Source organism: Cyprinodon tularosa, unplaced genomic scaffold (assembly GCF_016077235.1).
Source record: "Cyprinodon tularosa strain WSP-4 unplaced genomic scaffold, ASM1607723v1 ctg1250, whole genome shotgun sequence".
Classification (NCBI taxonomy): Eukaryota; Metazoa; Chordata; class Actinopteri; order Cyprinodontiformes; family Cyprinodontidae; genus Cyprinodon; species Cyprinodon tularosa.
In genome coordinates, this window is record NW_024038060.1 from 26,899 (window position 1) to 54,212 (window position 27,314).

The window sequence follows — 27,314 nt, forward strand, 5'->3', positions numbered from 1 at the left end:
GACAGAGCTAGGGCGCTTAGACAGAGCTAGGGCGCCCAGGCCGGGCTAGGGCGCTCAGACAGAGCTAGGGCGCTTAGACAGAGCTAGGGCGCCCAGGCCGGGCTAGGCGGCTCAGACCGGGCTAGGGCGCTCAGACAGAGCTAGGGCGCTTAGACAGAGCTAGGGCGCTCAGGCCGGGCTAGGCTGCTTAGACAGAGCTAGGGCGCTCAGGCCGGGCTAGGGCGCTCAGACAGAGCTAGGGCGCTTAGACAGAGCTAGGGTGCCCAGGCCGGGCTAGGCGGCTCAGACCGGGCTAGGGCGCTCAGACAGAGCTAGGGCGCTTAGACAGAGCTAGGGCGCTCAGGCCGGGTTAGGGCGCTCAGGCCGGGCTAGGCTGCTTAGACAGAGCTATGGCGCCCAGGCCGGGCTAGGGCGCCCAGGCCGGGCTAGGGCGCTCAGACAGAGCTAGGGCGCTCAGACAGAGCTAGGGCGCTTAGACAGAGCTAGGGCGCCCAGGCCGGGCTAGGCGGCTCAGGCCGGACTGAGAGACGTTATAAATAAACTGGGAAATAGCAGAAACATAAACCAGAAAAAAAAAATGTTTAAGTCAAAGAAGAATAAAATCAGACAGACATCTGCAGGGTTGCCATGGTGAAAACAGGTGATGACATCACGCTGGTTTAGTGGTGCTGTTGTAGACGAGTGAGTCTTCCTGAGAGAGCTCCACATGGGGGGGTCCAGGGGGCCTGCTAGAGGGATTTCTGCGCCGACGAAAAAAGCAGTACCCCAGGATGGCCAACAGAGCCAAGATGGCTACCGCCAGAACCACGGCCAACGCCACAGAGCCTGTGGAGACACAGCGAGGTCACTTCCTGTCAGCACACACAGGACAACATAACCTGTTCTAGAGAAAAACCTAGAACTACATGCAACAGATTGACAGGAACGGGTCTGAGTGAACCTTTAATTGAACAGAGACCCTAAAGAAGTATTCACTCCCTGTGAACAGTTTGCTCCTTGTCATCTATCAAAGGTAAACTGGGATGTTTGCTCCTTGTCTTCTATCAAAGGTAAACTGGGATGTTTGCTCCTTGTCATCTATCAAAGGTAAACTGGGATGTTTGCTCCTTGTCTTCTATCAAAGGTAAATTGGGATGTTTGCTCCTTGTCTTCTATCAAAGGTAAATTGGGATGTTTGCTCCTTGTCTTCTATCAAAGGTAAACTGGGATGTTTGCTCCTTGTCATCTATCAAAGGTAAACTGGGATGTTTGCTCCTTGTCTTCTATCAAAGGTAAACTGGGATGTTTGCTCCTTGTCTTCTATCAAAGGTAAATTGGGATGTTTGCTCCTTGTCATCTATCAAAGGTAAATTGGGATGTTTGCTCCTTGTCTTCTATCAAAGGTAAATTGGGATGTTTGCTCCTTGTCTTCTATCAAAGGTAAATTGGGAGGTTTGAACTCAGAGATGCTGAAGTTTGTCTCCGTCCGTCTCCTTCAGCTTCCCTTTAGAACCAGCTGAAGCTCAGGATAGGAAACATCTGGGAACATCTCTGATCTAAGCTCCGCCTCAGTCTCAGGTTATCTACAGCTGCCTCCATCCATCATCCTTTCACATCTGCCCAGTCCTTCTGTCCCACAGCATGGTGCTGCCATCACCGTGCTTCACAGTGAGGAGAGTCTGAGGATGTTTGTCTCCATGGTGTAAAGAGCGGAGCTTCCCCAAATGTTGGAAGATGGACTTTATGAGCTGATTCTCAGGGTGCTGGTGGTGAGGGATGATGCAGGATTGACAGCAAACATCTACTGAAAATATCTGATGACCTTGATGCACAGAGACTGGGAACCTTTAATCTGTCTGGATGATCTGGTTGATCTGGATCTATGAAGTGAGCTGAGATGATGTCAATTCCAGCTCTAGAAATAAACTGAATTTGTCATTTATTTCTAGCAGCTGTTTATAATTGATTCTGTTATTTAGTTTTTTAATGTGTTTTCTATATTTTTTATTTCAATCGGTTACATTTTATTTTTTGGTTTTTTATCCCAAAGTCAGTCCAGTCAGTTTAGAAGTGATCATTTGATGGCATCAGTCTTCTTTAGCTTCCTAAAGGATGAAGAGCTTACCCGATTCCCCAACATCTTCATCTGTTCCCAAACGTTCAAACATTCCCTTGGAAAACAGGTTCTGTTCTGTAGAAACAAAGAACAAAGTTCAGCTTTACCTTCCGGCTCCACTGAAGTCCAGGTTCATTCCTCAATTAGCTCCTCGGAAAATTCTCAGTTTTCTAAACCTGAAATCAGTGCGTTTTTTCCGTTTCACTAACAGTTTCCTCATCCTCTGTTTCTGTTGCCATAGTAACATCCTCCCACAGCTGACCAGGTCAGCAGCAGGTTTCCTTCAGTAAACTCAGAGTTTCCTCATCCTGTTGCTGTTGCCATAGTAACATCCTCCCAGAGCTAACCTGGTCAGCAGCAGGTTTCCTTCAGTAAACTCAGAGTTTCCTCATCCTGTTGCTGTTGCCATAGTAACATCCTCCCAGAGCTAACCTGGTCAGCAGCAGGTTTCCTTCAGTAAACTCAGAGTTTCCTCATCCTGTTTCTGTTGCCATAGTAACATCCTCCCACAGCTGACCAGGTCAGCAGCAGGTTTCTTTCAGTAAACTCAGAGTTTCCTCATCCTGTTTCTGTTGCCATAGTAACATCCTCCCACAGCTGACCAGGTCAGCAGCAGGTTTCTTTCAGTAAACTCAGAGTTTCCTCATCCTGTTGCTGTTGCCATGGTAACATCCTCCCACAGCTGACCAGGTCAGCAGCAGGTTTCTTTCAGTAAACTCAGAGTTTCCTCATCCTGTTTCTGTTGCCATAGTAACATCCTCCCACAGCTGACCAGGTCAGCAGCAGGTTTCTTTCAGTAAACTCAGAGTTTCCTCATCCTGTTGCTGTTGCCATGGTAACATCCTCCCACAGCTGACCAGGTCAGCAGCAGGTTTCCTTCAGTAAACTCAGAGTTTCCTCATCCTGTTTCTGTTGCCATAGTAACATCCTCCCACAGCTGACCAGGTCAGCAGCAGGTTTCCTTCAGTAAACTCAGAGTTTCCTCATCCTGTTGCCATAGTAACATCCTCCCAGAGCTAACCTGGTCAGTAGCAGGTTTCTTTCAGTAAACTCAGAGTTTCCTCATCCTGTTGCTGTTGCCATAGTAACATCCTCCCAGAGCTAACCTGGTCAGCAGCAGGTTTCCTTCAGTAAACTCAGAGTTTCCTCATCCTGTTTCTGTTGCCATAGTAACATCCTCCCAGAGCTAACCTGGTCAGCAGCAGGTTTCCTTCAGTAAACTCAGAGTTTCCTCATCCTGGTTCTGTTGCCATGGTAACATCCTCCCACAGCTGACCAGGTCAGCAGCAGGTTTCTTTCAGTAAACTCAGAGTTTCCTCCGTCTCCCCCTCCTTACATCACGCTGCTTTATTTCCTGATTTAGTCAGATTTTAATCATAGTTTTGTGCATTAGGTCCATCAGACACATTAGGTTTAAAAACAAACATGTTCATTAATTGAGGATCTTATTAAAGAATGATCTGCATTAATTCACAGATTTTAAATAATTAAATATAATTAAATATTCATAGGCAGAGGAATCTACAACTCAATGACAGGATAGGAGATTTTATTTTTATTATATTTACAGTACATGTAGAAGTACTGAAATTATTTTCAGATGACACATAAACAGATGAATTAATTCCTCATGGTGGTGGTGGTGGGGGGGGGGGGGGTTGACTATCTGAAGCCATTCTATGGGACTGATAACCACCAATAACGACCATTTATTGGGACGATAACATCTGCAGCGGCTGCAAACAGCCTCTTAGTGTGAAAGAGACTGAATCAACATGAGGAAGAACCCATGAGATGATGAACAGGTTCTATTTATTACAATAACGTTTTAAATAATAATAATAATAATAATAACTTCAGAGTGTAATATATGGGAGGTGGAACAAAGAATGAGGGAGAACAGAAGGAGGCTCTGATCCCGCCCACTGGATTGGCCAAGGAGGTCACCTTGGGGGGTGGGAGGCGAGTCTTCTGGGTGGTCTTCCTAAAAGTGTTTTGGAAGCAGTTGAAAGGTTACGTCTAAGACCACCTCCTCTATAGAGAAATGGTTTGGTTAGATTCTCATCCCACCCGTCCTCCCTTATCTCACTCTTCCATGAGGCATGTGACCGAAACCACTCTGATGAGGGAGTTAACGACCAATCTGAGCCCCCGAACGACCAATCTGAGCCCCCGAGCGACCAATCTGAGCCCCCTAACGACCAATCTGAGCCCCCTAACGACCAATCTGAGCCCCCTAACGACCAATCTGAGCCCCCTAACGACCAATCTGAGCCCCCTAACGACCAATCTGAGCCCCCGAACGACCAATCTGAGCCCCCGAACGACCAATCTGAGCCCCCGAACGACCAATCTGAGCCCCCGAACGACCAATCTGAGCCCCCGAACGACCAATCTGAGCCCCCGAACGACCAATCTGAGCCCCCGAACGACCAATCTGAGCCCCGGAACGACCCATCTGAGCCCCGGAACGACCCATCTGAGCCCCGGAACGACCCATCTGAGCCCCCGAACGACCAATCTGAGCCCCCCAACGACCAATCTAAGCCCCCGAACGACCAATCAGAGCCCCCTAACGACCAATCAGAGCCCCCTAACGACCAATCAGAGCCCCGGAACGACCAATCAGAGCCCCCTAACGACCAATCAGAGCCCCCTAACGACCAATCAGAGCCCCTGAACGACCAATCAGAGCCCCGGAACGACCAATCAGAGCCCCCTAACGACCAATCAGAGCCCCCTAACGACCAATCAGAGCCCCCTAACGACCAATCAGAGCCCCCGAACGACCAATCAGAGCCCCCGAACGACCAATCAGAGCCCCGGAACGACCAATCTGAGCCCCCTAACGACCCATCTGAGCCCCCGAACGACCAATCTGAGCCCCGGAACGACCAATCAGAGCCCCCTAACGACCAATTTGAGCCCCCGAACGACCAATCAGAGCCCCGGAACGACCAATCAGAGCCCCGGAACGACCAATCAGAGCCCCCTAACGACCAATCAGAACCCCCTAACGACCAATCTGAGCCCCGAACGACCAATCTGAGCCCCCGAACGACCAATCTGAGCCCCCGAACGACCAATCAGAGCCCCCGAACGACCAATCGGAGCCCCCGAACGACCAATCTGAGCCCCCGAACGACCAATCTGAGCCCCCGAACGACCCCACTCATTCCCCTTAAAGCCATTGTTACAGATGTGGTTAGAAATTAGCAACAGATCCCAGTTGCACCAGTACAGACCTGATAATCCCAGTCTGCTACTGGTCAACATAAGCTGGCCACAGGGACGCCCAGCAGGTCTCCTCAGAATAACTTCTCTTCCTTTTGGCTGAGGCTGAAGAGCAGCTCTGCATCTTTATCTTGCTAACCATCGCTGACCATCATCACTGCCCTCTACTACCAGATGTTCTCCTGCCTGACCTCCCCTACGCCTCCTCAGGTACCTGTCACTCCTTTGCAGGTCTCGCTGCACTTCGACTCTTCCTCGAAGTTGTTGTCGTTTCCGTCGCAGCCTCCGAACGTGAAGCTCTGGCACTTCCTGTCTGTAGGGTCGTAGTACCAGCGGGTGAAACTGGCCCGGCACGGACCGGTGCGAGGAGGCTCCACACATCGGGCTGCGGATGAACAAGGCCACCATAGTCACTACCAAAAGGACTGGTTACCATGACAACCCGGGAGCATCTGAGGGGAACTGACCTTGCTTCTCACTGACATTGATGCTCAGCAGGCGGCTGAAGGTCTGACTCACTGAGGAGGAAGAGGAGAAAGAGGATGATGATGATGATGAAGGTGCAATCCCAACAGCTAGAGAGAGGCTGGAGGTTTGATAAAGATCTGGATCCAGAGAGGCGGGTCTAAAACCTGCCCATCAATCAATCATTTCCTGCTTCCTGTCCGGCTGACGAAGTTCAGATCATGGAAACCTTGGAAATCTAGAACCTGCTTTATCGCCCCCTGCTGACCGCCTTTAAGGCGGTCAGCAGGGGGCGATAAAGAGCAGAGCGGTTAAAGGCGGTCAGCAGGGGGCGATAAAGAGCAGAGCGGTTAAAGGCGGTCAGCAGGGGGCGATAAAGAGCAGAGCGGTTAAAGGCGGTCAGCAGGGGGCGCTAAAGAGCAGAGCGGTTACGTTCACTGCAGGAGTTTTCATCGGTGCCGTCGCTGCACTGTTTCACGCCATCACACTCCAGAGTCCAGTCCAAACAGCAGCGTTCATCACAGGTCAGCTGATCAGGGCGGCACACCGGGCTGCACTCCGCTGCACACACACACACACACACATTAAGAGCAAACTGCCAACAGGGAGTGGGGTGGGTGGGTGGGGGTGGGTGACGGGGGCTGGACTCACTGGTGGTGGGTAGAGTGACGCTCCTTTCTGATGACACTGTGGAGCGAAGCAGACAGACTGAGAAAACAGGTGTGATTGGGGGTCTGTGGGTGAGGGGGTCTGTGGGTGGGGGTCTGTGGGTGAGGGGGTCTGTGGGTGGGGGTCTGTGTGGGTGGGGTTCTGTGTGGGGGTGGGGGTCTGTGGGTGAGGGGGTCTGTGGGTGAGGGGGTCTCTGGGTGGGGGTCTGTGTGGGTGGGGTTCTGTGTGGGGGTGGGGGTCTGTGTGGGTGGGGGTCTGTGGGTGAGGGGGTCTGTGTGGGTGAGGGGGTCTGTGGGTGGGGGTCTGTGTTGGGGTGGGGGTCTGTGTGGGTGGGGGTCTGTGTGGGTGGGGGTCTGTGTTGGGGTGGGGGTCTGTGTGGGTGAGGGGGTCTGTGGGTGAGGGGGTCTGTGGGTGGGGGTCTGTGTGGATGGGGGTCTGTGTGGATGGGGGTCTGTGTGGGGGTGGGGATCTGTGGGTGAGGGGGTCTGTGTGGGTGGGGGTCTGTGTGGGTGGGGGGGTTCTGTGTGGGTGGGGGTCTGTGTGAGTGGGGGTCTGTGGGTGGGGGTGTGTGGGTGGGGGGGTTCTGTGTGGGTGGGGGTCTGTGTGGGTGGGGGCGGTACCTGTGACTCCTCTGCAGGCCAGCAAACACTCCCACTCTGACAGGAAGTTGTTGTTGTTGGGTTTGCAGCCTCCAAAGGTGAACTTCTCACAGCTGCCCGTCTCGACTTTGTAACGCCATCGGGGAAACGCCGCGCGGCAAGGCCCCACCTTCACCGGCGCCAGACAGTACGCTGAGGAACAGCAAGGGTGACATCACTTCAATTCTATTCAGTTTATTTCTATAGCTCCAAATTCTCAACATACGTCATCTCAAGGCACTTTCCAGATCAATCAGATCATCCAGTCAAATTGATTCAAAGTTTTCTATCTAAGGAAAACCAGCTGATTGCATCGACTCATTGACTCTTCAGCAATCCCTCACACTAAGCATGCTTGTAGCGACAGTGGAGAGGAAAAACTCCCTTTGAACAGGAAGAAACCTCCAGCAGAACCAGGCTCAGTGTGAGCGGCCATCTGCTGAGGCCCACTGGGGTTCAAGGAGACAGAAGCAGACATAGAAAAAGAAGCATAGATACAAAAGGCAACTGTCAACCAGCTCCACAGGCGGCCCCGTCCAGGAAACACACAGCCAGGCAGACGAGCTCCGAGCCAGCTCCCATGTCAGAGGATGAAGAGAGCACATCCAGTTAGTCACAGCCAGAGAAACAGGACTACACTGTAAAACAGGCCAAGCTCCAACATCTAGAAACAAAGGTGTTGATGGCAGCAGCACAGCTGATATTTCTCTCCAGGATGGAGTCACAGCCAAACAGGAACAGACCAGATGAAGCTACTATGAGGAAACTTCCTGTACTCGGCTTCCAACCACAGCGGTCTGATGTCTCTGTAACCGTAGCAACGGATTTACAGCCAGACCGGTCCATGACACAGAGCTGGGAGCGATCAGAACTGTTTGGTCTCTGATCCACTAACAGAAGGAATGTTTTACTGCTGCTGTGGGAGTGGGTCGGTACTGGAACCAGTCGGTACTGGAACCAGTCGGTACTGGAACTAGTCGGTACTGGAATCAGAAAGGAAAAGGCTGGATTGGGACGCCCCTTCATCATCAACTCTCTGCTCTCCTGAACTCACATGAAACTCGACTGAAGACATTAAGAAAGTTCTGGTGGAGCCGGTTTCTGCTCAGCTGGGAGTGGTGCTGGATAACCAGTCCAACCAGTACAAGCGCAGGCCTGGATCACAGCCATTAAAACAGATCCATCACCTCACAGCCAACGGTTGCAGCAGAAACTGTCAGCAGTTAATCTGGGATTAGAGTCTCCAGCCAACGTCAGACCATCAATAATCTGTCTTTTTTTTTATAACAGCCCACCCAGAAAAAATACAGGAAGTGACATAATCTCAACCCCCTGATGGTCGGCTGGCAGGCGGCTCCTCCTGTTCGCCCATCATTCAGTTCAGCCAATGAACTGATGGGAGGAACCAAGCTGCTTATGGATCATCTGCCACTAAAACCAGGAAACGACCAACAGACCTGCTTAAAGCAGCGATCCTTTCCCGCTACCTTTACCTTCTCCACCCGGATCGGTTGGGGCGCCATCGGAAGGCCGAGCTGCTCAGTCTGACATCTACTGCCTCCCAGACGCCGGCGGCCAAATGCATGATGGGCGGCAGAACATGGTGGAAGAGTGGCTCTGATTGGCTGGTGTTCACAGCGGTTCTGGTTCTACTGGAGGTCCGTTTCCACGCAGTTAAACGCTTCCAGTCAGCGACCGGATACGATGTGTTCAATGACATCCGTTTAAATTCAGATTGTGGAGGTAGCGCGGTCGCGGCATTATTGGACCTCAGAGCCGCTGCTATCCCTGAAAGTGGGCGGAGTTTATGGCTCTCATGTAGGCGGGGCTAAAGTCTGCTGGATGGAGCCGTCTGCTGCAGAACCAGATGTTTGCAACTGGTTGATGAAGAATACAAAAATTAAAAAATAAAATAAAACGTTCCTTCGCAGTCCTGCGTTCTGGAACGACGGAGAGTCGCACTTCGTTCTGTTTAACCAACTAGTTAATAATAACTAGTTAAACACCCATAATGAGGCACAGCCTGACAGTGCAGATCTATTTCATTACTGCAGATCTATTCTATTATTGCAGATCTATTCTATTACTGCAGATCTATTTCATTACTGCAGATCTATTTCATTACTGCAGATCTATTTTACTGCAGATCTATTTTACTGCAGATCTATTCTATCATTGCAGATCTATTTCATTACTGCAGATCTATTTCATTACTGCAGATCTATTTTACTGCAGATCTATTTTACTGCAGATCTATTTTACTGCAGATCTATTCTATTATTGCAGATCTATTCTATTATTGCAGATCTATTTTATCATTGCAGATCTATTTCATTACTGCAGATCTATTTCATTACTGCAGATCTATTTTATTATTGCAGATCTATTCTATTATTGCAGATCTATTTTATCATTGCAGATCTATTTCATTACTGCAGATCTATTTCATTACTGCAGATCTATTTTACTGCAGATCTATTTTACTGCAGATCTATTTTATTATTGCAGGTCTATTCTATTATTGCAGATCTATTTTATCATTGCAGATCTATTCTATTATTGCAGATCTATTTTATCATTGCAGATCTATTTTATCATTGTAGATCTATTCTACAGATCTATTTCATTACTGCAGATCTATTTTATTATTGCAGATCTATTCTATTATTGCAGATCTATCTATTATTGCAGATCTATTTTACTGCAGATCTATTTTAAAGCAGATCTATTTTACTGCAGATCTATTCTATCATTGCAGATCTATTTCATTACTGCAGATCTATTTCATTACTGCAGATCTATTTTACTGCAGATCTATTTTACTGCAGATCTATTTTACTGCAGATCTATTCTATTATTGCAGATCTATTCTATTATTGCAGATCTATTTTATCATTGCAGATCTATTTCATTACTGCAGATCCATTTCATTACTGCAGATCTATTTTATTATTGCAGATCTATTCTATTATTGCAGATCTATTTTATCATTGCAGATCTATTTCATTACTGCAGATCTATTTCATTACTGCAGATCTATTTTACTGCAGATCTATTTTACTGCAGATCTATTTTATTATTGCAGGTCTATTCTATTATTGCAGATCTATTTTATCATTGCAGATCTATTCTATTATTGCAGATCTATTTTATCATTGCAGATCTATTTTATCATTGTAGATCTATTCTACAGATCTATTTCATTACTGCAGATCTATTTTATTATTGCAGATCTATTCTATTATTGCAGATCTATCTATTATTGCAGATCTATTTTACTGCAGATCTATTTTAAAGCAGATCTATTTTACTATTGCAGATCTATTTTGATGCAGATCTATTTTACTGGAGATCTATTTTGATGCAGATCTATTTTGATGCAGATCTATTTTATTGCAGATCTATTTTGATGCAGATCTATTTTGATGCAGATCTATTTTACTGCAGATCTATTTTACTGCAGATCTATTTTATTATTGCAGATCTATTTTGATGCAGATCTATTTTGATGCAGATCTATTTTATCACAGATCTATTTTATCACAGATCTATTTTGATGCAGATCTATTTTATCGCAGATGTATTTTATCACAGATCTATTTTATCGCAGATCTATTTTATCGCAGATCTATTTTATCACAGATCTATTTTACTGCAGATCTATTTTATCACAGATCTATTTTATTGCAGATCTATTTTATCACAGATCTATTTTACTGCAGATCTATTTTATCACAGATCTATTTTATCACAGATCTATTTTGATGCAGATCTATTTTATCGCAGATCTATTTTATCACAGATCTATTTTATCACAGATCTATTTTATCACAGATCTATTTTGATGCAGATCTATTTTATCACAGATCTATTTCATCGCAGATCTATTTCATCGCAGATCTATTTCATCGCAGATCTATTTTGATGCAGATCTATTTTATTGCAGATCTATTTTATCGCAGATCTATTTTATCGCAGATCTATTTTGATGCAGATCTATTTTATCGCAGATCTATTTTGATGCAGATCTATTTTATCGCAGATCTATTTTATCGCAGATCTATTTTATCGCAGATCTATTTTATTATTGCAGATCTATTTTATTATTGCAGATCTATTTTATTATTGCAGATCTATTTTGATGCAGATCTATTTTATTATTGCAGATCTATTTTATCGCAGATCTATTTCATCGCAGATCTATTTCATCGCAGATCTATTTCATCGCAGATCTATTTCATCGCAGATCTATTTTGATGCAGATCTATTTTATTGCAGATCTATTTTATCGCAGATCTATTTTATCGCAGATCTATTTTGATGCAGATCTATTTTATCGCAGATCTATTTTGATGCAGATCTATTTTATCGCAGATCTATTTTATCGCAGATCTATTTTATCGCAGATCTATTTTATTATTGCAGATCTATTTTATTATTGCAGATCTATTTTATTATTGCAGATCTATTTTGATGCAGATCTATTTTATTATTGCAGATCTATTTTATCGCAGATCTATTTTATCGCAGATCTATTTTATCGCAGATCTAATTTGATGCAGATATATTTTATCACAGATCTATTTTGATGCAGATCTATTTTATCACAGATCTATTTTGATGCAGATCTATTTTATCGCAGATGTATTTTATCACAGATCTATTTCATCGCAGATCTATTTAATCGCAGATCTATTTTGATGCAGATCTATTTTATTGCAGATCTATTTTATCGCAGATCTATTTTATCGCAGATCTATTTTGATGCAGATCTATTTTATCGCAGATCTATTTTGATGCAGATCTATTTTATTGCAGATCTATTTTATCGCAGATCTATTTTATCGCAGATCTATTTTACTGCAGATCTATTTTATTATTGCAGATCTATTTTATTATTGCAGATCTATTTTATTATTGCAGATCTATTTTATCGCAGATCTATTTTATCGCAGATCTATTTTATCGCAGATCTATTTTATCACAGATCTAATTTGATGCAGATATATTTTATCACAGATCTATTTTGATGCAGATCTATTTTATCACAGATCTATTTTGATGCAGATCTATTTTATCGCAGATGTATTTTATCACAGATCTATTTTGATGCAGATCTATTTTATCACAGATCTATTTTATCACAGATCTATTTTATCACAGATCTATTTTATCACAGATCTATTTTGATGCAGATCTATTTTATCGCAGATCTATTTTATCGCAGATCTATTTTATCGCAGATCTATTTTATCGCAGATGTATTTTATCGCAGATGTATTTTATCGCAGATGTATTTTATCGCAGATCTATTTTATCGCAGATCTATTTTATCACAGATCTATTTTATCACCGATCTATTTTATCACAGATCTATTTTATCACAGATCTATTTTATCACAGATCTATTTTGATGCAGATCTATTTTATCGCAGATTTATTTTATCACAGATCTATTTTGATGCAGATCTATTTTATCACAGATGTATTTTATCGCAGATGTATTTTATCGCAGATGTATTTTATCACAGATCTATTTTATCGCAGATCTATTTTATCACAGATCTATTTTCATGCAGATCTATTTTATCACAGATCTATTTTATCGCAGATCCATTTTATCGCAGATCTATTTTATCGCAGATAAATAGATTGGCTGTGTGTTTCCTGGACGGGGCCGCCTTTTACAGCTGCTTTTTGTATCTCTGCTTCTGTCTCCTTGAACCCCAGTCGGCCTCGGCAGATGGCCGCTCACACTGAGCCTGGTTCTGCTGGAGGTTTCTTCCTGTTAAAAGGGAGTTTTTCCTCTCCACTGTCGCTACAAGCATGCTTAGTGTGGGGGATTGTATTTGAGTCAATGAGTCAATGCAATCAACTGGTTTTCCTTAGATAGAAAACTTTGTATCAATTTGACTGTATGATCTGGTTGAACTGTAAAGTGCCTTGAGATGACGTGTGTTGTGAATTTGGCGCTATATAAATAAACTGAATTGAATTGAATTGAATTGAATCTATTTTATCACAGATCTATTTTATTGCAGATGTATTTTATCACAGATCTATTTTATCTCAGATCTATTTTACTGCAGATCTATTTTATTGCGTGTTATTTCTATAATGTCAGAGCAAACCAAAGAGCCAGATTTGTTGTTGAAGTTTGTTTTTCTGCATATTTTGAAAGAGACGAGCTGATTGGTCGGGAAGGACATAGGACCGTTTATCAGTGACAGAAAGCTGTTTTCCCATCATGCACTGGGGCGATAGCGGCACCCGATGCAAGAGTTTGCCCTGGAGCTGAAGGACCAACACCCATCGGATCTATGCAGCTCTAGCTCTACTCAAACACATCTGGAAACTGGGTGGGCCTTTCTGGTCCAGAACTGGACTGGTTTCAATCCCAGAGAAGGACGGATGGAGGCTGGTAAGGGTCAAGGCTCCATCTTAGGCCCCCCTCCTGTATCTCCATGCTCCCCCTGACCAGATCTGACTAAACAGCATCAGTTACCATGACGATGCAGACCACACCCAGCTGTCCATCACCAGGTGACTATGAACCCATTCCGCTGTGGTTGTTCACCAGGTTTTCCCGTTTTTGAAACATGGCTACCAGGTGATTAACCAATCAGAGCTTTGTCTCTGGTTGAACTGTCACTCCTGATTGGTCCACAGGTGACGACCATCAGAGGACGGCAACCTTCAATCCAAGTTTGGACTTTTTCCTTCCATAAGTCTTGATGGGAAGTTATTATTTTCACCATATCTATCACTGAGGATACGTAAATATACTTTAGTTGCTTCTAATTTAGTTGCCTTATTGCCGTCACATAAACCGCTCTGATGATGCCTTTAAAGACCATTGGAAAGCTTGGATTATTTCCCTTCGTATCCAATGCATATGCGTTTAATTACTGTTGGAATTTACAGTCTTAGACCTGTTCTTCTGTCATTCTCACCAATTCTTTCAATATCTTGGTTTTATTTCACTGAAGCCTCATCATCATCACCATCATCATCATCACCATAATCGTCATCATCACCATCATCATCATCACCATCATCATCATCACCATCATCATCATCACCATCATCACCATAATCGTCATCAATGGGCACTCACAGCTGGACAGCTCCGAGCTGAGGACCAGGACGCTGACCTCATCTTCGCCTGACCGGCCGTTGGAGTCGGTGACGGTCAACTTCAGGACGTAGGATCCCGGCTGGAGGTTGGAGAGCCGCTGCTGGTCCAGAAGGTCCGTGTTCTGCAGAACCCCAGAGAGACACTCAGGAACCAGAAACCAGCTGAACCCGAGCCGGTTTAAAGCCGACCGACACGACTGATCTGGTCAGGACACGTCTGAGTTTGGGTCGGTGTTCCGATGAACAGATCAGAACCTCTGAACCGTTACCTCCATCTTCAGACTGCGGTCTCCACTCTGCAAACTCCAGCGGTAGGTGGCGATCTTGGCGTTCCCCAGCGCCACGCTCTCTGTGCCGTTCAGCGTCACCGTCTCTCCAGGCTGGACAACAACATCGCGGCCTGCGTTAGCGATGGGCGGAGGCTGCTCACCTGAAAGAGAAGGGCTAGGATTAGAAATTAGGATTAAGGAATAGGATTAACGAATACATTGGGATTAAGGGCTAGGATTAAAGAAGCAGGGACAGAATGACCAGATTAAATGACCGGAATAGATGCCGGATTAAATAACTGAATTAAACAACTGGGTTAGATGACCGGATTAAATGACCGGATTAATTGACCAGATTAAATGACCGGATTAATTGACCGGGTTAAATGACCGGATTAAATGACCGGATTAATTGACCGGGTTAAATGACCGGATTAATTGACCGGATTAAATGACCGGGTTAAATGACCGGGTTAATTGACCGGGTTAAATGACCGGGTTAATTGACCGGGTTAATTGACCGGGTTAAATGACCGGGTTAAATGACCGGATTAATTGACCGGATTAAATGACCGGGTTAAATGACCGGGTTAAATGACCGGGTTAAATGACCGGGTTAAATGACCGGAGTAAATGACCGGGTTAATTGACCGGGTTAATTGACCGGGTTAAATGACCGGGTTAAATGACCGGGTTAAATGACCGGGTTAAATGACCGGGTTAAATGACCGGGTTAATTGACCGGATTAAATGACCGGGTTAGATGACCGGATTACATGACCGGGTTAGATGACCGGATTAGATGACCGGGTTAAATGACCGGATTAATTGACCGGAGTAAATGACCGGGTTAATTGACCGGATTAAATGACCGGGTTAAATGACCGGGTTAATTGACCGGATTAAATGACCGGGTTAAATGACCGGATTAGATGACCGGATTAGATGACCGGGTTAAATGACCGGGTTAATTGACCGGAGTAAATGACCGGGTTAATTGACCGGATTAAATGACCGGGTTAAATGACCGTATTAAATGACCGGGTTAAATGACCGGATTAATTGACCGGAGTAAATGACCGGAGTAAATGACCGGGTTAATTGACCGGATTAAATGACCGGGTTAAATGACCGGGTTAAATGACCGGGTTAATTGACCGGATTAAATGACCGGATTAAATGACCGGATTAGATGACCGGGTTAAATGACCGGGTTAATTGACCGGATTAAATGACCGGATTAAATGACCGGATTAAATGACCGGATTAAATGACCGGGTTAATTGATCGGATTAAATTACCGGGTTAATTGACCGGATTAAATGACCGGGTTAAATTACCGGGTTAAATGACCGGGTTAATTGACCGGATTAAATGACCGGATTAAATGACCGGAATAAATGACCGGATTAAATGACCGGGTTAATTGACCGGGTTAATTGACCGGATTAATTGACCGGATTAATTGACCGGGTTAAATGACCGGGTTAATTGACCGGGTTAAATGACCGGATTAATTGACCGGGTTAATTGACCGGATTAATTGACCGGGTTAAATGACCGGGTTAATTGACCGGGTTAAATGACCGGGTTAATTGACCGGATTAATTGACCGGATTAGATGACCGGATTAGATGACCGGGTTAAATGACGGTTAAATGACCGGATTAAATGACCGGATTAGATGACCGGATTAGATGACCGGATTAGATGACCGGATTAATTGACCGGGTTAATTGACCGGGTTAATTGACCAGATTAAATGACCGGGTTAATTGACCGGATTAAATGACCGGATTAAATGACCGGGTTAATTGACCGGGTTAATTGACCGGATTAATTGACCGGATTAGATGACCGGATTAGATGACCGGGTTAAATGACGGTTAAATGACCGGATTAAATGACCGGATTAGATGACCGGATTAGATGACCGGGTTAAATGACCGGATTAATTGACCGTGTTAATTGACCGGGTTAATTGACCGGATTAATTGACCGGATTAGATGACCGGATTAGATGACCGGGTTAAATGACGGTTAAATGACCGGATTAAATGACCGGATTAGATGACCGGATTAGATGACCGGATTAATTGACCGGGTTAATTGACCGGGTTAATTGACCAGATTAAATGACCGGGTTAATTGACCGGATTAAATGACCGGATTAAATGACCGGGTTAATTGACCGGGTTAAATGACCGGGTTAATTGACCGGGTTAAATGACCGGATTAAATGACCGGATTAATTGACCGGGTTAAATGACCGGGTTAAATGACCGGGTTAAATGACCGGGTTAAATAACCGGGTTAAATAACCGGGTTAAATGACCGGATTAAATGACCGGATTAAATGACCGGGTTAATTGACCGGGTTAAATGACCGGGTTAAATGACCGGATTAAATGACCGGATTAAATGACCGGGTTAATTGACCGGGTTAAATGACCGGATTAAATGACCGGATTAATTGACCGGGTTAAATGACCGGGTTAAATGACCGGGTTAAATGACCGGGTTAAATGACCGGATTAATTGACCGGGTTAATTGACCGGGTTAAATGACCGGGTTAATTGACCGGGTTAAATGACCGGGTTAAATGACCGGATTAGATGACCGGATTAAATGACCGGATTAAATGACCGGGTTAGATGACCGGGTTAGATGACCGGATTAGATGACCGGATTAAATGACCGGGTTAATTGACCGGGTTAAATGACCGGGTTAAATGACCGGGTTAAATGACCGGGTTAAATGACCGGGTTAATTGACCGGGTTAAATGACCGGGTTAAATGACCGGGTTAAATGACCGGGTTAAATGACCGGATTAGATGACCGGATTAAATGACCGGATTAAATGACCGGGTTAGATGACCGGGTTAGATGACCGGATTAGATGACCGGATTAAATGACCGGGTTAATTGACCGGGTTAAATGACCGGGTTAAATGACCGGGTTAAATGACCGGATTAATTGACCGGGTTAAATGACCGGATTAAATGACCGGGTTAAATGACCGGATTAAATGACCGGATTAAATGACCGGATTAAATGACCGGATTAATTGACCGGGTTAAATGACCGGATTAAATGACCGGATTAAATGACCTTGTTAATTGACCGGGTTAATTGACCGGATTAGATGACCGGATTAATTGACCGGGTTAAATGACCGGATTAAATGACCGGGTTAAATGACCGGATTAAATGACCGGATTAAATGACCGGATTAAATGACCGGATTAATTGACCGGGTTAAATGACCGGATTAAATGACCGGATTAAATGACCTTGTTAATTGACCGGGTTAATTGACCGGATTAGATGACCGGGTTAAATGACCGGGTTAAATGACCGGGTTAAATGACCGGATTAAATGACCGGATTAAATGACCGGGTTAATTGACCGGGTTAATTGACCGGGTTAAATGACCGGATTAAATGACCGGATTAAATGACCGGGTTAAATGACCGGGTTAAATGACCGGGTTAAATGACCGGGTTAAATGACCGGGTTAAATGACCGGGTTAAATGACCGGATTAAATGACCGGATTAAATGACCGGGTTAATTGACCGGGTTAAATGACCGGGTTAAATGACCGGATTAAATGACCGGGTTAATTGACCGGGTTAAATGACCGGATTAAATGACCGGATTAATTGACCGGGTTAAATGACCGGGTTAAATGACCGGATTAATTGACCGGGTTAATTGACCGGGTTAAATGACCGGATTAATTGACCGGGTTAATTGACCGGGTTAAATGACCGGGTTAATTGACCGGGTTAAATGACCGGGTTAAATGACCGGATTAGATGACCGGATTAAATGACCGGATTAAATGACCGGGTTAGATGACCGGGTTAGATGACCGGATTAGATGACCGGATTAAATGACCGGGTTAAATGACCGGGTTAAATGACCGGGTTAAATGACCGGGTTAAATGACCGGGTTAATTGACCGGGTTAAATGACCGGGTTAAATGACCGGGTTAAATGACCGGGTTAAATGACCGGATTAGATGACCGGATTAAATGACCGGATTAAATGACCGGGTTAGATGACCGGGTTAGATGACCGGATTAGATGACCGGATGAAATGACCGGGTTAATTGACCGGGTTAAATGACCGGGTTAAATGACCGGGTTAAATGACCGGATTAATTGACCGGGTTAAATGACCGGATTAAATGACCGGGTTAAATGACCGGATTAAATGACCGGATTAAATGACCGGATTAAATGACCGGATTAATTGACCGGGTTAAATGACCGGATTAAATGACCGGATTAAATGACCTTGTTAATTGACCGGGTTAATTGACCGGATTAGATGACCGGGTTAAATGACCGGGTTAAATGACCGGGTTAAATGACCGGATTAAATGACCGGGTTAATTGACCGGGTTAATTGACCGGGTTAAATGACCGGATTAAATGACCGGATTAAATGACCGGGTTAAATGACCGGGTTAAATGACCGGGTTAAATGACCGGATTAATTGACCGGGTTAATTGACCGGATTAGATGACCGGATTAGATGACCGGGTTAAATGACCGGGTTAAATGACCGGATTAATTGACCGGGTTAAATGACCGGATTAAATGACCGGATTAAATGACCGGATTAATTGACCGGGTTAATTGACCGGATTAGATGACCGGATTAGATGACCGGGTTAAATGACCGGGTTAAATGACCGGATTAAATGACCGGGTTAAATGACCGGGTTAATTGACCGGGTTAAATGACCGGGTTAATTGACCGGATTAAATGACCGGGTTAAATGACCGGATTAAATGACCGGGTTAATTGACCGGGTTAAATGACCGGATTAAATGACCGGATTAAATGACCGGGTTAAATGACCGGATTAAATGACCGGGTTAAATGACCGGGTTAATTGACCGGGTTAAATGACCGGGTTAATTGACCGGATTAGATGACCGGGTTAAATGACCGGATTAAATGACCGGGTTAAATGACCGGGTTAATTGACCGGGTTAAATGACCGGGTTAATTGACCGGATTAGATGACCGGGTTAAATGACCGGATTAAATGACCGGGTTAAATGACCGGGTTAAATGACCGGATTAAATGACCGGGTTAAATGACCGGGTTAATTGACCGGGTTAAATGACCGGGTTAATTGACCGGATTAAATGACCGGGTTAAATGACCGGGTTAAATGACCGGGTTAAATGACCGGGTTAAATGACCGGGTTAAATGACCGGGTTAATTGACCGGGTTAAATGACCGGGTTAAATGACCGGGTTAAATGACCGGGTTAAATGACCGGATTAGATGACCGGATTAAATGACCGGATTAAATGACCGGGTTAGATGACCGGGTTAGATGACCGGATTAGATGACCGGATGAAATGACCGGGTTAATTGACCGGGTTAAATGACCGGGTTAAATGACCGGGTTAAATGACCGGATTAATTGACCGGGTTAAATGACCGGATTAAATGACCGGGTTAAATGACCGGATTAAATGACCGGATTAAATGACCGGATTAAATGACCGGATTAATTGACCGGGTTAAATGACCGGATTAAATGACCGGATTAAATGACCTTGTTAATTGACCGGGTTAATTGACCGGATTAGATGACCGGGTTAAATGACCGGGTTAAATGACCGGGTTAAATGACCGGATTAAATGACCGGGTTAATTGACCGGGTTAATTGACCGGGTTAAATGACCGGATTAAATGACCGGATTAAATGACCGGGTTAAATGACCGGGTTAAATGACCGGGTTAAATGACCGGATTAATTGACCGGGTTAATTGACCGGATTAGATGACCGGATTAGATGACCGGGTTAAATGACCGGGTTAAATGACCGGATTAATTGACCGGGTTAAATGACCGGATTAAATGACCGGATTAAATGACCGGATTAATTGACCGGGTTAATTGACCGGATTAGATGACCGGATTAGATGACCGGGTTAAATGACCGGGTTAAATGACCGGATTAAATGACCGGGTTAAATGACCGGGTTAATTGACCGGGTTAAATGACCGGGTTAATTGACCGGATTAAATGACCGGGTTAAATGACCGGATTAAATGACCGGGTTAATTGACCGGGTTAAATGACCGGATTAAATGACCGGATTAAATGACCGGGTTAAATGACCGGATTAAATGACCGGGTTAAATGACCGGGTTAATTGACCGGGTTAAATGACCGGGTTAATTGACCGGATTAGATGACCGGGTTAAATGACCGGATTAAATGACCGGGTTAAATGACCGGGTTAATTGACCGGGTTAAATGACCGGGTTAATTGACCGGATTAGATGACCGGGTTAAATGACCGGATTAAATGACCGGGTTAAATGACCGGGTTAAATGACCGGATTAAATGACCGGGTTAAATGACCGGGTTAATTGACCGGGTTAAATGACCGGGTTAATTGACCGGATTAAATGACCGGGTTAAATGACCGGGTTAAATGACCGGGTTAAATGACCGGATTAAATGACCGGGTTAAATGACCGGATTAAATGACCGGATTAAATGACCGGATTAAATGACCGGGTTAGATGACCGGATTAAATGACCGGGTTAGATGACCGGATTAGATGACCGGATTAGATGGTGTGTGCTGGTTCTCACCTGGTGCCTGCAGGTATCTCTGGAACATGCTCTCTCTGATGTAGCTCTGGTATCCAGCCTGGTTCACAAACCGACAGACGAAGCGGTTTTTGTGGACACAGTCAATCAGTACGCAAGTGCGCGTGTTTTCTGTCGCGTTCTCGTCACGCGGCTTCAGCAGCGCCAGGTTGCAGCGTGGATCGGTGCAGCAGTGGTCCTGGCAGTCCTCATCCACGGACACGGCCCGCGTGTCCAGCAGAGCCGCCCCATCCCCCACCGCGTCCTTCAGGTCCAGCACAAAGTTTTCGCGTCCGGAGCGGAAAGCTGCGCCGCATTCCTCCGCCGCGACGCGCCGCGCGCCGCAAAGCAGCAGCGCGGAGAAGGTCCAACAGAACCAGAACATCTCAGGCAGCTGGAAGCTCAGTGCGGGGTTCTGCTCAGACCGACAGGAAACCATCTGAGCCGCTCCTCAGTGGCGCGTCTCACCTGCAGCGATAAGACGCTGCTGACGTCATACAGGTGTGGCACTGAGAGCGGAGCTGTTTTCAGTCACTCTGTTTATGCACTGGATTGCTGACAGGCCGAAAACAGTGAAGTCACCTGACGCCATGCTGGTACTCCCCACTCCCACGGAGACGCCTCCCAGTCCCTGGATGGACCAACCAATAAATCCATCTATTGCTGATGGATCCTATAGTCTGCAGACTAACGTTAGTCTGCAGACTAACATTAGTCTGCAGACCAAGGGCGTAGGTTTGATTTGAACTTCGGTAGGGACACTATCAGTCGGGTGTCATTGGTGCTGCAATATGCCCTTTTTTATGCACGGTGTGAGGATCCGTACTGATAAGAGGAATTCATTGTTAAAAGAGAAAAGCATCATTTTGGTACATTAATAAAAATTGTATAAGCTCTACACTCATTAGATGCTGTTTATTTTTGTTTGAAGTATCACCAGCTCTGATGAATGTGGAATTAGGACTGTTTTTCACTTTGTAACCGGTTTCATTTGCATGACTATTAGAGAAGGTAAACACAGTATTTTCTTCTGAAGATATAGAATTGTGCAGAGTTAAACCCCACTCTTATATTTTTACCTACTATTCTCTCTCTGTATCAAGCAAAATAATACATTCATTAAAATATTAACTTCATTATAAAAGTGGAACATCTGGGCTGTAGTTACTCTGTATAGCCCATTTCATGTATTTTATCTGGGACTGAAAAAATGAATCATATTAATGGATTATTTCAATAATTGTCAACTAATTTAGTGAGTGATTCATCATTAACTGGAGAATAGAGACTCTAAAACATAATAAAAATGTAAAATATGCCTTTCTCCGACAGAGCTACCCACTTAGATCAGTAATTAGACCAAAATTTTAAAAATACAACATATATATAATATATAAGATTAAAATAAAATGTTTTTGTCTGTCAATATTCTCCATCCAGAACTCCTCATGTGGAAATATTTTAGTATCACCTGGTTTAATTAGACATCACCTGAAGCACTGAAGGCCAGCTGCTTCACCTACAAGCTGCCCTGCATCATTATTACTGGATATCTGTGTTTCCTATAATCATTTAATGTATAAGCGTGTTTTTAATAGTAAAGGATTAAATGTAACACAACCTTTTATCATTGTCCTATATTGCTTACTGTCTGACTGTTTAAATAGCTCCTTATGTCTATTTTCTTTTTTAGTGGCATCATCTACAAACACAACACTGAGAATGAGCCTAAGTGTATTAAAATATAAAATCACTTTTAACAATTATAAAAGACAATATAACACTATCTTATCTGTAATTTAATAATATCCAAAATAAACAGCCAGATTCAAGCATTTTTACCAGACATTAATGTTTGTACTAATTTACTTATAGACTGTGTGGGAATCTATGTAAGATCAAATCAATGTTGATATTCTTCCTTTGTTTGTTATTGTCTTTATCTTATTTCTAGAAGTAGAAATAGTCAATAAAATAGAACTATTATTATGTGAAACCCTAATTATGCTTTTTAAATGAAAAACAGCAGATGTTTAGGCACCATTTCTTGTTGTTATAGGCTACTCTATAGAAGAAAAACACCTGCTAATGATTATACCTGAAAGAGTCATCAAAAAATGAAACCAGTAACAGCAACTAAATATCGGCAAAAAGGAAACCCTCACATTTTCTTTCTTAAATGGCTGTGGCTAAGAATCAGAAATGTTGATGGCTTACAGCCTTTATTTGCCCATTTTTCCAGCAGTCTTCAGAACTCCTGGCTGACTCAGAATATTTCGTTTTAAAAAATAAAAAAAAGGTTTTTGTTTTTTAGTGCACATGATATTTCTTTTTTTTTTTTTTATTGGGACTAGTTTTGCAGCCTAATATTAATTGCAGTAACCGCGGCATTTTAGTGTGAATAAATGTTCAATTTTGTGCTCCAAGCACGGACGGACTAGAAAACAGCCTATCAAGGAGAGAGAAGGCGGAACCTAAGGCACAACAACCAATGAGAGTGGAGTTAAACAGCGCAGCACAGCTCCATGCGCTGCTAAGTGAAAGGGACAGGAGAGAGCAGGCAGAGGAGCTGCGAGAGGAAAAGAAGCCACTGCTGCAACAACTACTGCTGTAGATTATAAACATGTTGCTCACATCCAATTATTGGTAGGGACAATTAGGTCGGTTCAAAATGTTGGTAGGGACATGTCCCTATGGTCTATGCAAACCTACGCCCATGCATGACAGGAAATGATTTCAGAATAAAGTTCATAACGAAGCTGATTAATCCATGAGAATCAAAATAACATTTTTATCAAAATATGGACTTTTTCCTGAAGGTAAATCTTCATGAATTAAAGCAGAAATTCCTCTCATAGAAGCTGTTGATGGAATCTGGAGACGTTTAAAGGACATTTTTAACACTTTAATTACAGCTGAATAAAAAATGTTGACCACTCAATAAAAAAAAAAAAAATGATTTGGAATGAAAAAGCAAAGTGAATTTGAAGTTTTAATCCATTTTATTTAAAAGGTTTTAATCAAGTCATTAAAATGTAATAAATCAAATCCTCTTATTTTTTAAGAGCTGTGAAAAATTAAATCTGCAAAAGATGTTTCTTATTTTTACAAAATAAACATTCATTATATGAATTCAATAATATCCCATAAAATGTATAAAATTCAACAGATGAAGCGTTTAATCCGGGGATTATTTTTCTTCTTCATAGATTTGAAGTTTCCAGATTTTCAGAGTTGTTGAAATTCTCCTTTGATCTTTAGAGTTCTTCATCCTGTGGAAGAATTTTCCGGATCATATTTAGATTTATCCAGATTCTCATGAAAAACTCAGATTAGTTCTGCTGACTTTGGGATTAGGATTTAATCCAGGGTTTATTCTCAGCGCTGAAATGTTGGATCTTTTCTGGTTACATTTTTTTTGAGAATTAAAAAGTTTCTCCAAGCATTTAGATCTGGAGCAATAGATGCTCCTCCAGCAGCTTCGCTTTATAAATCATCTACTTCATTCTGCAGCTCTAGGAATCGCGCTGCTTCCTCTTCTGATTAATTTATTTATATTTAGAAATTTTAATTCTTCCATCATTTTCTTTTCTTTCTTCTCTTTAACTTTTTGATATTTTCACTGCAGAAGATGAACATTTCTCTCATTTTAAATCGAAAATATTCCCGTTTCTAGATATTGTTCATATAGATTTTAGGAAATAAATCAAAAGGTAACATTTTAACTTTAAAAGTTAAATTTTGAAGCAGATTCATATTCTAGCTCGTTTTTTCTTTAGAAACATTTAAATATATTGAGAAAACTTAGTGATCAGATAAGAAATATTTTCTAAACAAGAGGAGTTTAGCCTTAAATTAGTTCTAGGTTGTGATGATCCTCTAGAACTAGAACAGGTAAACTTAGATTAAAGAAACGCTGCGCATCTATTACTGATAACTCTATGCTTATTAAATTTGATGCAGGTGAAAAAACATCAAAGGAATTCATGAACTGATCAGCTTTGAATTTTATCCTTTGTTGATGTCTGAATAATGTTCTGTATATCGCTATGGCAACTGTACTTATTTAATAAATGAAGTTAGTAGTTTATAGGTTCAAAGAGACACAAAGTCTGTTTTTTATTCATTCCACTGGTCGTCTGTTTGATCAAATAGAAATAGAGGCCTGCCAATAATTCTGGCCTCCTTCCAATAATGACCTGGACCAAGATGCACCTGAGTGGATCAATGATCTGGCCCCGATAGCTGGGCTGAGCCATATTTAAAGCAGCAGGAGCAGGTGGATGAGATGAATGATAATTAGTAATCAGGCAGGTAAGGCAGGTGGGTGAACTGATCAATTAAGTCAGCTAAGGCTTTATCCTGCTTTCCCTTTTCAAAGGTCAGGATCTGATCCAGCCTAGATAGAGACAGTTAGGACTGATTTAAAGCACTTTGTAGAAAAGAAGAATGAACACATGGAAAATAATAGAATATAGTCGACTTTTTCTAGATGTTTTACCGTATTTTCACGACTATAAGGCGCACTTAAACGTCTTTTTTCCCCTCAAAATGTGCGGTGCGCCCTATGGTGCGGTGCGCCCTATGTGTGTTGTAACTGCGACTTTTGAGGCCACCTCATTGAGGAGATGATGAAAGAGTGGCTGAATGTAAGGAGACCAGGTGTTTTTTTTCCACCCCTCACCATCGCTGTTAATATGTAACTCCATGCGTGCCCATCTCACAGCTGATGTGAAAAACATGGGGAAACAAATTAACGCTGTGCTCGCTGTTCAACTGCTCGACATCGGTGTGAATCGGACCCAGCAGGTGCAACAGAAGCAGCGAGTTTACATGCAAAGTCAATGGTTGACGCGCATATAGGTGCAGCAAAAGGTCCTGCAGCGCATTTTGGTGCAGCACGTCGGGAGCGTTTAAGCATCTGACGCACCGCCAACGCGCTGCTGCTGCTCAGATGGAAAAATTGAAGTTTTGCTGCTGGACGCGCCGCATCAACCAATCAGAGAAGCTGATCTGGGAGCTGACAGCGAGACAGACACAGCGCTCTGATGATATTAACGCAAATGAAAAGGCTGGATGAATGAGGAGATGATGAAAGGCAGGTGTATGTGAGGAGACCAGGTGGTTTTTTCCACGCATCACCATCGCTGCGTGCCCATTTCACAGCCGATGTGAAAAAAAGATGAATCAAATGAACGCTGTGCTCGCCGTTATCCCGGGGGTCTGACAAAGGAACTTCCACCGCTCGACATCGGTGTGACGCGCCCGTTCAAAGTAAGGCTGCGAGCGGCGTGGGAGCGATGGATGACAGACTGAGACCACAGTTTCATGATAAATGGAAGGCAGCGCCGGGCAAGTTACGCCACAGTTTGCGGATGGATTGTAGATGGACTGTGTCTGCTGGCTCTGTTGTTCAAGCTTTTGCAAAAGCCGGCATTATTTCTGAGGAGCTGCGCTGCACGGAAAGTGACTCTGACAGCGCAGAAGGGGAAACTGGCATGTCTGATTTAGCGCAGCTGTTTTATTCAGAGGAATGCTGAGGATAACAGAGGATGATGACTTTGATGGGTTTAAGGCAAATGCAAAAAGGCTGGATGGACGAGGGGATGATGAAAGCTTGGCTGAGGGAGGTGTATGTAAGGAGACCAGGTGGTTTTTTCCACGCATCTCCATCTCTGTTAATTTGTGATTCCATGCGTGCCCATCTCACAGCCGATGTGAAAAAAAAGGTCAAAGAAATGAACGCTGTGCTTGCTGTTATTCCGGGAGGTCTGACAAAGGAGCTTCAACCGCTCGACATCGGTGTGAAGCGCCCGTTCAAAGTAAGGCTGCGAGCGGCGTGGGAGCGATGGATGACAGACGGAGACCACAGTTTCACTAAAAGTGGAAGGCAGCGGCGGGCAAGTTACGCCACCGTTTGCAGATGGATTGTAGATGCTTGGACTAACGTATCTGCTGGGACTGTTGTTCGAGCTTTTGCAAAAGCCGGCATCATTTCCAAGGAGCCGACCGGCACGGAAAGTGACTCTGACAGCGAAGAAGAAGGGGAAACCGGCATGTCGGATTTAGCGCAGCTGTTTAATTCAGAAACAGAGGATGATGACTTTGATGGGTTTGATTAATACTCTGTAATAAATACTTGAATAAAGCACAATC

The 27,314-nt window shown here is 43.8% G+C and overlaps 1 protein-coding gene across 1 annotated transcript; it reads right to left on the minus strand.

The window, feature by feature from the left end:
- Positions 1-372: 372 nt before the first annotated feature.
- Positions 373-21,650, minus strand: LOC119777608 (kunitz-type protease inhibitor 1-like). The gene is made up of 10 exons (XM_038276562.1): positions 21,162-21,650; positions 14,508-14,668; positions 14,219-14,360; positions 7,084-7,254; positions 6,446-6,481; positions 6,227-6,355; positions 5,797-5,847; positions 5,544-5,714; positions 2,105-2,170; positions 373-825 (listed from the first exon to the last, which is right to left on the minus strand). Exons 1-10 carry the CDS (start codon positions 21,595-21,597, stop codon positions 650-652), a joined length of 1,539 nt encoding a protein of 512 aa, XP_038132490.1. The 5' UTR covers positions 21,598-21,650; the 3' UTR covers positions 373-649.
- Positions 21,651-27,314: the final 5,664 nt, after the last annotated feature.

Bases quoted from the DNA above. Each gene is read 5' to 3' on its own strand.
- LOC119777608 (XM_038276562.1), bottom strand. From the start codon at position 21,597: ATGGTTTCCTGTCGGTCTGAGCAGAACCCCGCACTGAGCTTCCAGCTG. The intron at 14,361-14,507 runs GTAACGGTTCAG...GGGGTTCTGCAG, and splicing joins ACCGCAGTCTGAAGATGGAG to AACACGGACCTTCTGGACCA. The intron at 2,171-5,543 runs GTACCTGAGGAG...TTGTTTCTACAG, and splicing joins GACCTGCAAAGGAGTGACAG to AACAGAACCTGTTTTCCAAG.